At 33.4% G+C, this 18,704-nt stretch overlaps 2 protein-coding genes across 2 annotated transcripts; one reads left to right on the top strand and one right to left on the bottom strand.

Annotated features, from left to right (window-relative positions):
• The first annotated feature begins 123 nt into the window (after positions 1 to 123).
• On the top strand, positions 124 to 6,667 carry RabX6 (RAS oncogene family member RabX6). Its single transcript, XM_089631447.1, has 3 exons — positions 124 to 387; positions 501 to 745; positions 1,897 to 6,667. The coding sequence occupies exons 1-3, from the start codon at positions 208 to 210 to the stop codon at positions 2,093 to 2,095; spliced, it is 624 nt and encodes a 207-aa protein (XP_089487573.1). The 5' UTR covers positions 124 to 207; the 3' UTR covers positions 2,096 to 6,667.
• Positions 6,668 to 7,020: 353 nt separating this feature from the next.
• Nfs1 (Nfs1 cysteine desulfurase) lies at positions 7,021 to 18,504 on the bottom strand. The gene is made up of 8 exons (XM_089631445.1): positions 18,134 to 18,504; positions 17,471 to 17,556; positions 14,969 to 15,223; positions 13,592 to 13,757; positions 11,599 to 11,883; positions 9,145 to 9,318; positions 7,833 to 7,965; positions 7,021 to 7,266 (listed from the first exon to the last, which is right to left on the bottom strand). Exons 1-8 carry the CDS (start codon positions 18,255 to 18,257, stop codon positions 7,113 to 7,115), a joined length of 1,377 nt encoding a protein of 458 aa, XP_089487571.1. The 5' UTR covers positions 18,258 to 18,504; the 3' UTR covers positions 7,021 to 7,112.
• Between the last annotated feature and the right edge of the window lie 200 nt (positions 18,505 to 18,704).

Raw genomic sequence — 18,704 nt, 5'->3', positions numbered from 1 at the left:
ATTTTTCGATTAAAATATTTCGATCATGTAAATGTTTTGATCCTGTCATCACGATCTAGCCCTACGTTTCGAACCATAGAAAAATGTATTTACAAATTACATTTTCATTCGTTTATCTCTGAACTCAAACGTCAAAAATGTCTGAGAATGTCTGGAAGTTCGATTTTAATTGATTAGATACACTTTTTTAAACAATTGCTTCTTAAAATGGCATCCACTAGGGTTCCCGAGTTAAAAGTGATATTATGCGGAGAATTTGGCGTGGGAAAAAGCTCACTTTTCCGTCGATTTACAAACAATACTTTTGTGACCGGTTTTGATAGAAAATCAACTCTAGGTCTTGATCACTACGAAAAGGTATATAAATTAGGAACCAGAGAAATGAAGGTAAGTAATATTTTTTAAAGAAATTATCCACGTCATTGGACGCTTAGATAACGGTCTCATTATTTTTTTCACAACCGATTTTAACAGATTGTTATTGTATGTTTAATTTTCAGCTTCAACTTTGGGATACAGGCGGTATGGAGAGGGTTGCCTCCATCACATCGAGTTATTATAAATTTGCTGAAGCTGCAGTATTAGTGTTTTCCCTCGACAATCCAGCATCATTTCATGTTCTGTCCCAACATCTGTTAGACATTGTGACATATGCGGAAAACGCTAAAATCTTCTTGTGTGGTAATAAAGCTGACTTGGAAACAAATGCCCCACAAGTCACTGATGCAGACATGGAATCCTTTTGGTAAATATACTTTTTATTTTCTTTGTTTTCCAACTGCAATTCTGAAAGTATTCTGTTTCTTTATGTAGATGAGATACATACTTGGACTCCTTTATACCAAGCCCATATCGAAAGAATTCAAAGAAAATTTTTAAAAAACATAAATTATAAACTAAACTTACACTTCTCAAATTATACAGAATCCATTAAATTTCATAATTTTTACTCCCTCCAAACACGACGTCTAATTTTTGATCCAATCTTATTATTTAAAATCCTAAATAATGGTCTGGACTCACCAGAACTTACCAATTTAATAAATCTTCATATTCCGTCTAGATCAACCCGACAATCTGATTTATTTTATCTACCCTCTTGTAGAAGAAACAATCGAAAAAATTCCCCAATTCCTCGTATATGTGCACAATATAATACAAAATTTTACAGCATTGACATTTTTGGTAATAACCTAAAGAAATATCGATATGAAGTAATGCGTACGATCGATTATATAAGAGTATGGAATGTATCGGGAGCATCTCCTATCCTCTTCCTATTTTCCCCTTCCTCTCCCTTTCCTAACACCAAATTAATTTTAAGATACTAAAACTTAATTTTTAATGCACTTTAACATAAGAAACTTCTGTAGCTTGACTTCAGTTAACTTGTATATTTATATCTATCATTTTATATTATATAAAAGCTGTTTGGTTCTTACAAAATAAATAAATAAATAATGAGATGTAACGTATGCACTCCTCTTCAAAACAACCCTTCGTTCACTCGTATTGGATAATAAGTCTCTGGAATAATATGATCCTGTGTTCACATATGACGCATATCGAATCTGGAAAGTAGAAAATCTTGTGTTTACTTTGACGTTGGACTGCCACAAATGTCCGAGCAGTACTGGTACTTTCCTCTTTAAAAGAGACTAACATGGCAGCACTATGTCTATTTTAGCCGAGTTATTGAAACTGTAGCTCATTTGGGCACGATTACCTCCCCACACCCAGCATCGATTTGAAGACGTTTTCACATCAAAACAAGAATAGATCAGGCTAGTTTTTGTTTTCACCACTTTGATTTCACTTTTCAAAAGTGTTCTGATTTGTCGTGCGATTTGTCATCGCATCTATGTAATGTTTAAGTGTTTTTATGTTATTTTACAGTGAACAGTGTCACAACCTGATCAGTCAGACTTACAAGACCTCCTGCAAGACAGGAGCGGGAATAGACGAGATGTTCACCGACATCGCCTGCCAGCTGCTAGAATCTAACAAATCTAAAATCGACCTTCAAAATATAGACCACCAAAGTTTCAAAGTCACTTCCACCGAGGAAATAACAGAACCTTCGTGTTTGTGCTAAATTATGTATAAACTGATGAATATTTTTTTACTTTACAGTAATAATTACGAGCATAATCTCGACAATAATCCAAATTGTTTAAAGCATTGTGAAATAATAACCTTTATTGACTCTTTAAATGCCCGACGTTTCATTGCTAGGTGTCCCTGTATGCGGCACTATTTCATTGATTCATGTTTGCAATACAACAACTGTTCTGAGATCTGCATACGGACAAGGCTGCTCTTAACCCGACTGTTGTAACATTCGCATACCAAAAAAATAAAACTACTGCAATTCATAACAAATTTTCAGATTTTTTCTAAATTATATTTAATACATATTTTTGTCTGTTAGATTCTGCTAAACGTGACTTATGTACATAATGTATTCAGAATTGTTTTTCAAATCTTAAAAATATAAAGTACGATTTTCATACTATACAAAATTCATTTGATACTCAATTTTACTTGCTTTACATTATTTTCTACCTCTTTCTAAATATCATTATAGTCTCAAATCTCACAAATAATAAATCTCAACATATTTTTTTATTAATTTATACTATCGCTTTGTGCATTTACCAGAACCTGAATATTATTTACAAATGTGTTTCTATTAATATCTTTATTCTAGTAAGATTACAAACTGCCGCTTGTGTAATAATTGTACTCATATAACATTTCTATGGTGATTATGTAATTCTTATTCTATAGTGATTATTATTATAATTTGTAGATGGCCAGAAGCGAGAATTGCCGTGTAATTGCTGAATCATCAATTTACATAATACATATTGTAACCACAGTAATTTTTGTACGTAGCCAGTCAGTGAAGGAGGAATTACTGAATTGATTTAGCTAATTAATTATGTAATTAGTGACTTGTTTAATTTACATTTGAATTTCGATTTTGTTTTCTCGAATTAATGAAATGGAATTTTGAAGTGGGATTTAAACCCACTTAACATCCGATTAACCCTGAACCCGATTGAGCTGAAATTCGACAGATAGACTCGTTGTCGATGACAACGTATTCTTTCTACTTTTGGTGGCATTAACGCACATGCACGCAATTCTTTGAAATTGGATGACATTATAAAAATTTACAGCAGTTAATGTACTAAATAAATGTCGGTACCATCCAATTAGGATTTGGCTTAAGTGGTAGCGCGGTTCTTTCATTTTAGTCGGTCCCTGGGAAGGATGGTTCAATCCTCAATCAAACCAAAAACATAAAAGCATTTATCTATTAACAAAAATAGATGTAACTTTGATTTTATGGGTTGATTTTAAACAGTTGTTCAAAGGTCACTAACACTAATGCGTTATATAGAAATAATAGTCTATAATAAACCACACCATCATTGCAAGAACTTGCAGATAATTTTGGTTGCGTGTTGTGCATCACTGATTTCTATTTATGATTATGTATACTTATCCATTTTTGGTTGTTTGATTTTTGACATCTTTTTTTAAGACGTAAATATAACGAAATTATAGTAAAACTTGACGGTGCTTTTTGCTGTTAAGGGGATATTATTTACTTTTTTTTCTTAGGCTTAGTTGCAAATGCATGACATAACTTCTTATTACTCACACAATTTTCAATTTACTTAATAAATTAGTCATAGGTTCAAATATATTACATCTTTGTTTTAGTTGGGGCTGACAGATTACGCTATACACATCATGGCTTAACCCATTTCAGCATATTGCTTGCCATACAATCCCAATGCGAAATTATGGCGAGCGATATGCTGAAATAGGCCAAACCACAAGACTATAGCGTGGTCTGTCAGGTTTTATCGATTAACTTTGTGTTCAGATTATTTTATGATTTCATCGGCCATTTAAATATACTTCTTATTTAAGTTTTTTCATATCCATGTGAACATTATTTTTAAAATTACATGATTAAATTAATATTGCCATTGTAAAATTTGATGTACATAGTATAAATGTGGGGGTACCTATTTTTATATTTAATTGTAATCGAATTTTACTTTAAATAAACCATTATTGTTAAATGCTTACAACTAGATACGCATTTAAATTTTCTTTGTGATGTCAAATAATAATGTTCACTACTTATAAAATGGAAGCATGTGATAATATTGAAACTCAGTGATTGTTTTACAATTTTTGGAATTTTATTTAAGAATTTGTGTAATACCACATGTACGAAGTATTTAAATTGCATTTTTAATACTAAACTAAGATAAGCATAATTTAATTTTTATATGTTTATAATGTAAACAAAAAACCATATGAATATGAATAACTAGCTGTTGTATATTATTTGTCTAATAAAATGTTGTGGTTTATGTAAGCAGGCAATAAACATAGTTGGCCCAGTCAGTCTGAAATGAAATTTTTTGAGTTAGATTAAAAGTCTCTTCCGGCGGGTTTGTAAAAAATCCACAAAAACCGATTGCAGCATACCGAGAGCTCACTGATCTATATATTATTATTGGGGCCTGCAAACAGTTCAAACGGGTCGGAGAGCGAGAGGGAGCGATACGATGTACTTCCCGTATAAAGCTAGCAGTATTAGGTGTCAGTCGACGCTCATTATTTATTGTGACACCGCCAGCTCCACAAAATTAACTTCTAATTATCATTTTTACCAATAAAATTTATTTTAAATATGCTAAAGTAACATGTTTATGCACCATTCGGCCGTCTCCTCAATCTCTTATCAAATTACTATTTATATGCTTATATTACCTGTTACAATAGTACCCGTGAGTTAATTTGACGATGATAAGATAATAACATTCAGCCTAAAGGCGGTAAATGCAAAAACAGAAATCTGTAAAACCGTCATTTTTCTAAGCTACAAGCTACACAGTTTATTTACCGTGTGCAGAAATCATGCAACATACATCGCGCAACATTTCTCGTTTCTTTATAGCACTCGGTTTTTGTCGATTCCTTACTGACATGCGGGACGACTGCCCCAACTTTCATAAACTCAGATACAGACCGTTTCTGATTGTATCTGTTTGCAACAAATTTATACCAAAATATTATTGGAGTTGAAATCTGCCATTGAATTGGACATCTGAGTGTGCAAATAGCTTTTGTACAAAATTTATATCTTGAAGTTGTTGATAATTTTATTGTTTCTTCATAATGTGGCTGACAGATTACACTATAAGCATCATAGGTTGGCCCATTTTAGCATATCGCTCGCCATACAATCCCAATGGGAATGTATTGCGAGCGATATGCTGAAATAGGCAAAACCACGAGAATATAGTGCGTTTATAGCGTGGTCTGTTAGAGTCTTAATAGGTTTAAACTTTTAACACTTCACTTTTATCACCGAATTTATTAATTCTTAAAATAACACATCTGCCTAATTTCATTAGTTATTTGTATAAAAGGTATTTCTTTGTAACTGACATTGACAAATTTCAGTATTTCCTCTTTGATCATTGCAGTAATGATATAAAGTGCCTGTTTTCGTATTCGCTGCATCTTTGACTAACTTTAACAAAAAAGTTTGACGAAGAGTTTTAAAATAAGTTTAATATAGATATTAATTCACATTAAGATGTTACTCCGTCAATGAATGTTTGCATAAACCAAACAAGCTAACTATTTCACGTGGTGCTGTTTATAAGTAGTGTTGCTAATTTATAATTTCTAGTCAAACAGCGGAAGAATGGATTTAAAAAAATTCCAACTGACTTCAGGCTATGGTCCTCCCAATTGGGGAATGTGGCGAAATGTTAGGAACTATGGGATGGGAGGAGGAAGGTTGACAAGTATCTGGCTATTCAGATCTAGTTACTAAAAATAACAAATGTTCAGTGTTTCATTTCAGAATAATGGTATCTCACCAGTGTTATGGGTACTGACTTATGTAATTTCTTCTACATTTACTCCATGCAGGAGGCCCCGATTGAAGTTATTGATAATGTCATCTTTGGGGATGCTATGTGGAGGGACACTGTCAGATTTTGAACCTTTGATATTAGAATGAAACTTTTACCAATCTTGAAAAATGTGTTACAAATACAAATGGGTTATGTAAATGTTTTACATTTATGCGCTATGCCATTGATAGGATCTGGCTAGGTAATTAAAAATAATAACCTTGATAAATATGCATGCCAACTTAGCTATTACAATAAGGTTAAGTTTATGATTATGTATTAACAATATTATAATTTCAGTGCCTATCTTTGAAAATATACACGCTAGCAATCCGTAATATCCAGTCTAATGCTTTCAAATAAAAAAATGAACCTTCTCAATATATGTATTTTATCGTAACAAAATTTTTAAATAACGAATTATTTTTTCATTTCAATAACCCTTACGGCCGAATAGAAAACTTATGAAATATGTTTATACATAATTGTATAAATAATAAAACATGGTATTAGATCACCTGAAAGGAAGATTTTCTCTGATTTATAAGTATTAAAATTAAAATTTGGTTATCACCAACTGCGTATAATCAACCAAGTGATTTTTTGTCTAGAACTATGTAATCATTTATGTATTTTCAGTTTTATATCATATTAAAGTATTTAAACATGTGAAGTGTTTTATACTTTTGATCAAATATGCATTTTATATACACATATATGTAAATGTAATAACAATAATAAAATAAGTAGAAAAATTGCATTCTTTTTGTTCCCATGATGATTATCAAAAACGATTTATTATTAGTTGTCTTATAATTTTGGGGGGTAAAACACCAATTGACCTGAGGGAAGAACCGCCACTGTATGTACCTCCCCTTACTATTCGATGGTGTGGGATGGATTGGATGCATGTGGAGTTGATAATATAAAATTTACATTATAACCAGGGCAGAAAATGCTTGGTAATAAATTGTGATTTTTTTTAATGATACATAATATGTAGAAAGAAATGGGACCTGGGAAAGTGGGGAAATTCTAAACAATTTTTTTTTTAATGCTATTGATATAATTTTATTAATATTCGTTCCATTTTAAAAACAATACACATATAATTACATTAAATTAATCTGACTTCGATAGGTGGATACAGATCTAGTGCTGAGACCACTGTATACTCTTGATGTCCACCCCCTCCTGGACCATCTCCCACAAGGGGCTCATCTCGCGCAGCCTCTCCACGTGCTTGATGCACTTCTCTGCCGTGTAGTCGATTTCTGCTATTGTCGTGAAGCGTCCTATGCCAAATCTGAAACAATAACAATTATTTTTAAATGAATATTTTTACATATTCATAAATTTTATTGCCCATGATTTTAGTTATATGTATAACTTTTCTGTCATTCTTTTTGGCAGGCACACATTTTCCACTCTTTTCAAAGCTGGCCTTTCCAACGCTATCTATCATACCACACATCACGTTTTGACACATTGTACGTGTTTTCATGGACCAAATGCGACATCCACATATGGACATAGCCGCCGATAAATTGTATAATGTGTAATCATTTTATGGCAACACTGGAGAGTGCAGCATAATGCTGATTTTTAAGATGGATTATCTAGATTCCTGATTTCAAAGACAATATTTGAGTTGTGAGTGATAATAGTTCAGGGTCCCATTTCTTCAGATCATCAGCATTGGTGCGGTGTATTTAATTTAATACATAAAACAAATTTAGAAGAGTGTTGTCACCAAAAATATAAATAATATGATAAAAGGTAAAATAGTATGCAGCGTTGCCTGCCCAAGTAGAATATTTTATATCTGGTCAAATTACAACAAAAACTTGAATACTGAATGTAGGTAGGAACCTTATGGAACTGTGAGCAAGGTCCTCGTCAGCTCCGATAGCCCTCAGGACATAGGAAGGCTCCAGCGATGCGGAGGTGCAGGCAGACCCACTGGACAGGGCCACATCCTTAAGGGCCATTAGAAGAGATTCACCTGCGTTGAGAAATATCCCAAGATTAGTTATTTTATATAGAAAAAATGCTGTGATATGAAGACAGTGCCTCACTTCATTGATAATATATATCAGAATGTCCTGGGATTAACGAAACATGTATGTGAAAACTGTTCAATCTTAGTATCTCGCAGTGCAGTACACCGTAAGAGAAGCGTAATTTCCCGCAACTTTACGAGAAGCTGGTCGCATTCAGGGATTCATGAAGAAGCCCCTAGCGATCCCATTGGCTCAAGGGGCCTCAGCACGGGTAACGTGAGGCCTACGTTATCAAATAATGTTTTAAAATATGTGAAGTTATTGTATCAAATAAAAAAAAGCAAAAATCAACAAAATCATATTTCTAGAGATGATTTTTTTGTTTGTTACTGTTCCAAATTGGCAACAGGTTATTTTCACAAACTATGGATACCGTTATTAAACTTTATACCGTTACTTTATGGATAATTTAAAATAAATTTTTCTTATTTTGATCATCATTCTAAAAATTCGTAATTTTCATTCATAATCATTGATTTCAAATAAAAAATATCTAAGGACGGGTTGTTTCGGAGAATTTGAACAATTCATCAAATTTCAACGTTCATTTTCGGGTTCTGTGAAAGACTTATTCAAGTTCTGTTTTTATATCATTGTAGGCTAGTTGCTTGACAAAACTGAAATAAAAACAGAACTTGAAAAAATCTTTCACAGAACTTGAAAATGAACGTTGAAATTTGATGAATTGTTCAGATTCTCCGAAACAACCCGTCCTTAAACATTCCTAAATGGTTCAAACTGGCTATAACATCATTATGTATGACATAGAATAAGCTACTGGCTGGCAAGATGTCTGATGGTGATGTCAATAACGTCATATCAACAAATAAATACTAACATGTGATTTTGACGATAAATCAAAAATGGCACATTTTAAATGGATATAGAAAATTTATCACCACAAAAATGTAATCACTATTGTAATATTTTTCATAAATTTTTTCAACAATAAAAAAACAGTGTTAAGCCCTATTCTGTTTATGTATGTACATATTAACACACAGACATGTCATACATTTGTTTTAAATATATTTAAAAATGCATAGATTTGAAAACAATTTTTTACCAGGCAAATTCTTTGTAGTGATATGTATATAATTAGGTAAATTATTTGCGCTTGCCTTCAACATATGCAAATGACAGGTTAATGCAGCCGGGGTACGTGTGAACGGGGTCGCCATTGCGAATAACTTGGGGAAGGCGAGACATAATCTTGTCCATCAAGCGTGCGGACAGTTTTTCCATCCAGGCGTGGTCGTAGGCCATTTCTTGTTCGCTTACTTCAGCAGCCGCACCTGTAATAAAAATAACAATATGATTATTGGATAACGAGGAAATGTGTTTAAGTCAACCTCAATGGCAGAGTGGTAAGATTCTTGATATCTACAGGTTCAAAACACAGCAGGGGAAACAAAAATTTATGGATTGTGAAATCACACATACTAATTTCGGTTGGGATATCATTTTTTTAATGATAAACTAATGTTAATAAGACAAGGTTTTTCATAATATCAATAATAATATTTGACAAGACAAAATATTTCACCAACAAATGTAGATATAATGTATCTCGATGCCATCTAGTGGGAAATTCAGCACTAACAAAGTTTTTCCTACTAAAATAAATTTGGTTTTTAACCTTTTGAACGCGTTAATTCGCTCCGTTTTATCTATACCCGTACGCGGTACATATTTTCAAATACCTATGCATGCAATTAAATGTCAAATTATAGCATTCTGGCATGATTTATTGGACTATATAGACAGAACAGATTATTCTCCACAATATGTAAACAAATCCTCGTGTATCAACACTCTTAGATGTTTATAAAAACAAAAACATAAAATTTCATACAAAGACGTACCGTATCTTTTGAATGTGGTCCCGCCATTCACTCGGCGTCATAAATAAACCACTCTCGGTGTGTGTGTACTTAGGCCACTGTGTTTATAGACACAAGTGGGACACCATGATCACTTATCATTCTTAGTTATGAAAAGTTGTGAATGACAAACTAGTACTGACGCCATCCGTTGACAAAAATGTAAACTAAAGGACTAAAAGGCGCGAAGAGGCGCACTTGGTTATCGATCTTTTTTTATGAAATACAATTTTATTTTTGAGAAATTCTTGTAGATGTCAGCATCGTGATAGTTCTACAAATGTCCGAGTGAGCAAGAAATACATTTATGACGAAAGAGAGCGGGAATATCGGCCGTCAAAGTTGCCGTATCAACTGTTGATACAGCCGCGTGTGAGTATAGACTTTTTGCCGTAACAACAGTTGATACGGCCGCGTGCAAAGAGTTAACAGGTGAAAAAATATAATAAGCAGTAATTGTCGATTGAAGTACTCACACATTTTCTCAGTGAAGAAGGTGCGGGTTCAATTTCCGTCGGCGGCATTTATTTTTACTCGGGAGATATTTTCAATTTGTATGGATATTTCGGGCGAGTAATTAATGCTTATAATAATTTGTGAACTCGGATATGTTTCAGTTATGTTTAGTGACTAGATCCGAATAGCCAGGTACATCTAAACTAAACCATCCTCTTCCCTTATCATTCCCTTTCACCTCACAATATTCTCTAACATTTGCAGGTTCCATAGATCTACTGCTTCCAGACTCTTTTATGAAATACCCGTTAAAAGATAATAATTTAGAGATTACAAAAGGTAAATATTATGAATGTACCTACATATTATGAAGATAAAGAAGTTGTCTTTCTGTAACGCCATTTATTACAGACTATAATATCAAATATAGATTATAAATATTAGTTTCTAGCCTGAAACAAAAACAAAAACCAACTTTAATGTGTAAATACTATTTCTAATTGCTTTACTAGGATTGTAAATGGCTCATGTTGGTTTATAGTTTAGTAATTGACCTGTAATTTACAACTCCAATGATAATTTACAATAATATTCTGTTTGCTTGAACACTACACACATTTCCTCATTGGTAGGAGTATGTAATGATGTAATTGGTAATTGCATGCGTCACCAACGCCTGACACTTCACTAAGCAGTTGGCCAACTTTCAAGCATTTAAATCATTCACATTGACCTTGTGTACAGTTAGAATTATTGAAATTGGATACAAATTTTGAAACATCCATTAAATAATCTGAACTACAAAGTTAATAATCTGTTTCATGAAGCAACAGAGACTCTCAAAAGGTGAGCTCTGGCATCATGAAAATTGCACCGTTTTATAATGAATTGCTAGACAAATCAAAACCAGTTTTAACTTGCGATGTCATTTCCATCATGAGCAACAGAGCATTAGAATATTCATTAAACTTAAAAAATAAGACAAGATGAATGTAGTTTTTTTTCCACATTTTTCATTAAATTCTTGGTCAAAACCATGCTGCAAAAGCAGTCAATTTATAGTAGCGGTAAGATTAAAAAAAATTGAGCATGTATATTTTTTTGGTACATTTTTACTATCAGGAATAATTTTGAACAGTTTAGGATAGGTTAGGTGGAATATTTGGTATCTAAACCTAACCTAAAATTTCAATATTACGTAATACATGTTTATGTAGTATGATGTTTTTCCCTTACCCAATCCAACAGCTAGTGGGGTCGGCACAGTGCCACTTCTCATACCCCTTTCCTGTCCACCCCCACTCTGCAAGGCCTCCACTCTCACCCTAGGCCTCCGCCGGACGAAGAGGGCCCCCACGCCCTTGGGCCCGTAGATCTTGTGCCCCGATATGGACATCAGGTCGATGTTCATCTTGTTGACGTCCATCGGGACCTTCCCTACGGCCTGGGCGGCGTCCGTGTGGAAGAACACCTTCTTGGCCTTGCACAGTTTGCCAATTTCCGCTATGGGCTGCATCACTCCTGTAATTTAAAAAGTATTCTAATTATGTTAAAGATACATCCAAGAATGGAAGAAGTGTGTGTAGCAATAATAAATTATAGGAAGAAGTTGAAGAAACAACGATTCATCTTGAAGAAAGCTTGGTAAAATTTGCGCCCTCCTGTCACTACTTACGCACAAATAATTTATAAAAACTATACTTCATTTTAACTTAATTACTACAATAATCTATTTGGGAAATGTAAATAGATAGAAGTACCAATTTAAAATTAAAACACCTATGCGATATTTCCCGTGTTTTATCTTGTAAGTATGATGTAACGTTTGCAAAAAGATTCTTTTCAAACTAAATACGCACAAAAAATTTAAAAAACACAAGCTAAGAACCTAAAATCCTATTTTGTGCATGGTTTTTTCCATCTCCATGATGAAAATAATTGTTTCTTGCATTAATTATTAGCTGTCGTGTACACGGCGTTGCTCAGGGTTGTGAATGATTTGGAGTAAAATTTTGGGGATGTGAATTCTAGGATAAAAATCAACTTTTCTCTACTTTCTACAAATATAATATGCATGCATTTTATATACGGAAGAAATTCTGTAAATGATAGTGAAACCCTATCAAAATCCGTTGCGCTGTTTAGAAGTAATAAGCACACAAATAGACAGACGCGGATAGCGACTTTATTTTCTACTATGAGAAGGTGAAATGAAGCATTATTTCAATAATTTGGGTAAGCGGAGTACGGAAATTTTAGCGAAAGTTTTAATACTTGGGGAAACATGTTGTGGAACCAGGAGATGTTGCCAAATACTTAATGACAACCCTGGTGAACTGCGTCAAAGAGACTGGGCGATTGTTAAGAAAATAAAGCGAAACAGAAATAGAACAGTTGACCATGGCCTATGTGCTTACAGAAGCTATACAGACCTACTACATGTCAGCAGTAATTATAAAATAACCGCTGCTAATCAGGTCTGGGTATTTAGATAAGGATCGCTTAGTTTGATGAACCTAACACAAATGATTTTACAGCTATTGTCATTAACATCCAGAGATTGTTGTTGTGAAATATGTACTCTACTTTTGCATGAAAAGTGATAAGGAAGAAGAAACTATGAAGGTTAAGAGAGGAATATCTATCAAAGTCGAAATCTTGCATTTATTCGACCATTCCTTAACCTCCCCAGGCCTCTGGCATATTCCGTCAAAAGGTTGGAGTATTTCCGCTTTGCAATAAAATCAAAATAATGGAATAATTGTGATAGTTTTAAAAATGGCTCACCTTATGTTTTTTCGTCTAAACACTGAACTAAAATAACTGATAGCGAAAAAAAAAAACACATTTTATTAGACAAATAGGTTATCAACATTACTGACACCTCATTTTTATTTCTTTTCATATAAATATAATTACCAAAAAATTCACAAAGTTTCAAATTTTTTTACAATTTGCGGCTGGAACCTTCGGTTTCATAGAGCTGTACATACTAATTGTTCTTTTTTTCAAATTCTAGATTTGAATATAAAGAATGGTGTTTACTCTTTCTAACATCGTTTAGATCATATTTCTAACCATGAAAGTAAGGGAGACACAACGATTTCTATTGGACCATACGAGCTATCCCCAAAAACGAACAAATTAGCTACTGAGGGGTAAATTACAACTTGCAACTGTTCAAAACGTTGGCATGGTAATTCAGCAGAAAAATAATCTTTGTTCTCACCGATTTCATTGTTGACGGTCATGATAGACACTAGTGAAGTGTCCGGTGTGAGGGCTTTGTCCAGTTCAGCGAGGTCAATGATGCCGTTTGTTCCCACGGGTAAATAGGTCACTCTGAATCCTTCCCCTTCTAAGGCACGGCAGGAATCCAGCACACATTTGTGCTCCTGGAACAAGAAATATAACATATTTATATAAATATCTGTGGCCGCTCAGTTGGCATCGCATTTGGGTCCCACCGAGGCGAAGTGTGTTCAATTTCTCGGCTGGCTAAGTCCACCATCACAACACAAGCTACATTTTCCACTTATTTGGTGGTAGTAGGAGATTTTCAAATATTGTTAGGTTATTTGTAACCCGGGAATGAATGTATAAAAATAAAAAAAATAAATTAATGCACTATCTTTAGATTACCTGCGAAAGTCGAAGAGAGTGAAAACTAATTCAAGGTTTGAATATTTGATTAATAATATTTCAATGATTTGTATACCGATTTTGTGAAAAATTACCGCAAGGGCGATATGCATTGTTCAATTTTATTTTATGTTTTGTGGAAATTTTTCAATTTCTTATTTATTTAACCAAATTTATTTATATATTTTGCAAAAAGGGTATACAAGCCAATACATTGCAAAAGCAATAAAGAAAATTTGAAAAAATTTATTTGGCTTCATAAATATGTAAGGTTACATATGGGACAAAAGGTACACGGTAAAAGGTTAAATAATACTTTGTGCTTAAATTCGAGTTAAGTATCTAGCATTCAGTCTGGAAGCATAGAGTATTTTTCTAGCTGACAACACTCACTAATAAGGTTGGAAATCTTAAGAGAAATGACTTTCGGCCTTTCCATACAAAACTTAAATTTGGATTATAGGCCAAAATACCTAACCAAACTGAATATGTAATTATTTTTTTAATCAAAAGGTATAGAGTAAATATCTAGTACGGATATATGCTACCTTATTTATTTATTAAAGTTGGTGATTGGAAACCATATATCTTTTGTGAGTTATCTGGTTTACCTTTTATGCTAGTTGGCCTGTTTCACTATATCGCTCGCCGTAGATTCTCGATGGGAATGGCGAACGACATGGTGTACGAGATGAACACATATATCATGAGAGTAAATGGGTAAATAGAGGATTTTGAAGCTTGCTTCCTTTTCACCGGATGCGTTTTTTAACAATAAAACTGGGATATTTATCCAGTCTTATCCGGTCACATTCATCTCCTTTACTAACAAACGTGTTTAAAATTTTACACAATTGATAAACAACCATGTATGTATTGTAGAAGGTTGTTTATCAACTGTGTAAAATTTAAAATACGTCCATTAGTAAGGCTCTTAATATACAAATACCAGATTTTCACTTACAATTTGCGTAGTGATAACATGCTTCTTCTTCTCCCCGTAAAACCTGGCGACTCCCTTCACAGCGATGTTGTTGGATTCGGTGGCGCCAGACGTGAAGATGATCTCTTTGGGTTCGGCCCTGATGAGGCTGGCCACCTGCTCACGCGCCTTCTCCACGGCTGCCTCGCTCTCCCAGCCATATGCGTGGGTACGCGAGTGCGGGTTGCCAAACTGGTTGGTCATGTACGGCATCATGGCGTCCAGCACACGCGGATCCTACGAATTTTTATACGAGATGTAATATTTGTATTTTATGTTAATTTTAAACAGGAGGTTTGGTTAAGTTGTTTGGGAGGTCTTTATAACCCATACACCACCCAACAAATCAGTTCAGACATGAACCGTGCACGGCTCCATTTTGATATTTATCATCTATCTTATCTTGTTCTGAAACCTTGTATTTTTCTATTACAATAACATAAACTTGTAAACTTCGATGCTTTCTCATAAAATTATGCTCATAATTTATGATAGACAAAACATAAAATTAAATAAACAAAACCGGAGCCAGAGAGATATGGGTACTTATCGCCTAAATCGCAGGAGTACGGAGCAGCCGAGAATCGGGGAGTTTGTTTTTTCATGTATCTCGATAAGTCAAGATATTACTTCTTGAATATTTCAAAAATTTCAATGGAGTAAAGAATATTACAAGCCACATTTTAAACCCAGGTTGAGTACCGTGTGATCTAAGTATTCTGTGGAATTTGAATCTTGGGTGCCGCTCGATACATACGTATGCGTCAGCCACACCTTGAACATGACTTTCCAAATCACGTACGTGTGCACCAGCAGCGGGTATAAAGTTAAGGAAAGAAAATTGTGAATCCAGGTGTAGAATAGATTCATGTTTTACAAGGGAGGAAACATTAAAGCTGGAATGGCATTCAGCAGCAGAGCTGTTGAGCTTAAAAATGGCACATTCTCATGCGACAATCAATGATATCGATTATTAAGAGCACTTTAAAATATAACATAAAAATATGCAGGAATATATTGGAATTTCGAAAAAAGTTTATTATATGCTCTTGAAGTTTAAACGCAATTTACCCCTGGACACCCTGTATGGACCGGGCCCCTTGGGTTCAATTCCTTTGCTAGAAAATTCAACCATCATTGCACAAGCAAGGTTTTCGGCTCATAATTATGGTAGTAGGAGTTTGAATATTACCAGAAATATTTTTAACATTATTATCAATCAAACCATGCAACATATACCTATTCAATATTTAAGATTGACAGGTATTGTAAGCATTAAGAAGCCAGATTAAATAAAAGCAAATGATATTAAAGGTTATTAAGATAAGGAAATACTGAAATTTAACTATATTTAACTTTATTATTTACTGAGGACGGGTTGGTTCACGGAATTTGAACAATTCTTCATATTCAAAGTTGATTTTCAAATTCTGTAAAGGTTCTATTTAAGTACTATTATTATATAATTATTGGCGAGGGGCTTCACAAAACTGAAATAATAACAGAATCTTCGTGGAACTTTAAAATCAACTTTGAAATTTGATGCATTGTTCAAATTCCGTGAAACAATCCGTCCTGAAGAGATGGATGTTCTAATAAATATGTACATGCAGAATGGCAACAGAACTTAATAACAAGATACAAAAAACTTTTCAAAAATAATTAGTACATTCATTCATTAGTTCCTCTTTTAGCCACCCACCCAGATACGGCACGGCAAAGGAGAAACCCAAACCTAGATAATTTACAGAAACTTAAACAATTGAAAATTGTAGTTAAAAATATAGAGTTGAAAATAAAAATATTTTATATTGTGTATAATGTTTGCTTAATATATCTCTACATGGATCTGAAATCATGATAAGTTACAAAGTAATTAAAAAAATACACTTGATTTTGCAATCAGATAATGTCAAGATTGAAATTGATTATAATATTGTCAGGCAATTACTTTCGGTAAACTTGTTGAATTCCGCTGCATGCTCTTCAAAAAAACAACATGTGAGTTAAACTTAAATAATAATAATTGTCTCCATTTAAGGTCAGGGGTTCAAGTAAACATAGTTTGGGTTATTTTAATAATTTGTGCATATTTCCTAACCTTCAAACGTAACTTTAATTGAGAAAAAGTAGAATTTGAATGCATCTTTTACCATCTCCCATTACATAAATCGTTATTTCTTACAGTAATTAAGTTTGATACCAAGTGCTGTTTATAATTTTTTTGCATATTAAGCGTGCAGCGGAATTCGACAAGATTAATTTACATTCAACTGATGATTAAATTATGTCGGTAACAGTAAATAATGTAATTGAAAGTTACAGTTACTGTAAGATAACACATTAAATAATAATGGATATAAAAATTGCATCATGTTGGCATACATTCTTTCAACTTTTTCAGAGTTCATAAGCCTTATTGCAAAACAAGTTTAACGAGTCCTGTGGAAATCAACGAAAGTTAAGAGAAAAAGACTTGAGTACCATTGGAGTAGTTGCCTGGGCATCCAAGTATAGAGGTCGGCCTTCGTTTTCGCATTTTATATTGTATTTGTTTTCTGTTTCAGAGGCTGTAACGAAAAACATAACTTGTAAATATAACCTAAAAATGTCAATACATTTGAGAACAGACACTGTGTAGGTATGTATTTGAATTGATATACATGCGATGCAATAACAAGTAGCTATTTTCTCTAAGGGTTAGTTTTTAAGTCGTGAATTGACTGGATGAATGCCAAAAACAGTTAGACTACCGTTTTTACTACTACAAAAAATTGCCCCTTTAATAACGCCTGCTCGCGTCCCCTTTAGAGTTATATCCCAGTTTTCAAGTAGTTTGTGGGCTACGCTAGGTTTGTATAGACTGGTTTGTGATTTAATTCTACCTAATCCAAACTAACCTAACATGTACGGAATATTTTCTCAAACGGTAGTCGTAGGTAAATAATTACCTTTTCTTTTTTCACAAATTATTCGAGGTAAACAATTATTATGACATAATTTTATGAAACGAAAATGACAAGAGAAGGATGGTATATCACATTTTATTGAATATTTATTTTAAAATTAATGATTTTCATTTATGCTTTGTAGAATCGGCTGTTTTTCAAGCTGATCAGCTGATTATAAATTTTGAAAACAACATACCGGTGGCCATGCGCCTACGAAGTGTCCACAATAATATTTTTGTAGAATTCCGGGCATCTGGAAGTTGATTCACTCCACAATTTGCGTAAAATGACGGAACCAGTAGTTTTGATAAACGAATCATTTTTAATTTATAAAATATTCGGTATGTTCGCAATAGAAATATCTAATGCGTTAGATTGAAATCAAATGAAAGAATATCTCGGAACTAAATAGATTATACGATCAATAGTGGTTCAATTTAACAAAAACATTCTTTTGACGTAAAAATACACTGAAAATTGTTAATTTATTATGCGACAATCACTATTGCGACTTGTGAAGTTTCTAGGAAAATTGACAGATAGGTATTTGAACAAAATGAAAAAGTGCAACCAAAACCGGATTCAATCATTTTAAATGAGACATCTAGCGAAGAGGATGAGAACTAACCAAATATCCATAGAAGTAAAATAAAGTTTTTTATAGAATCTAACAATAGTTCTAAACCATACTGAAAAATATTACAGTTTATAATGTCGCGGTAAAGTTTCCGGTGCTGACATACATTTTTGAATGGTGTGAAGTTTGT

The sequence above is a fragment of the Hesperophylax consimilis genome, chromosome 4, assembly GCF_061612785.1.
Source record: "Hesperophylax consimilis isolate HC1 chromosome 4, BYU_Hcon_1.0, whole genome shotgun sequence".
NCBI lineage: Eukaryota > Metazoa > Arthropoda > Insecta > Trichoptera > Limnephilidae > Hesperophylax > Hesperophylax consimilis.
This window is presented reverse-complemented; position numbering and strand designations above follow the sequence as displayed.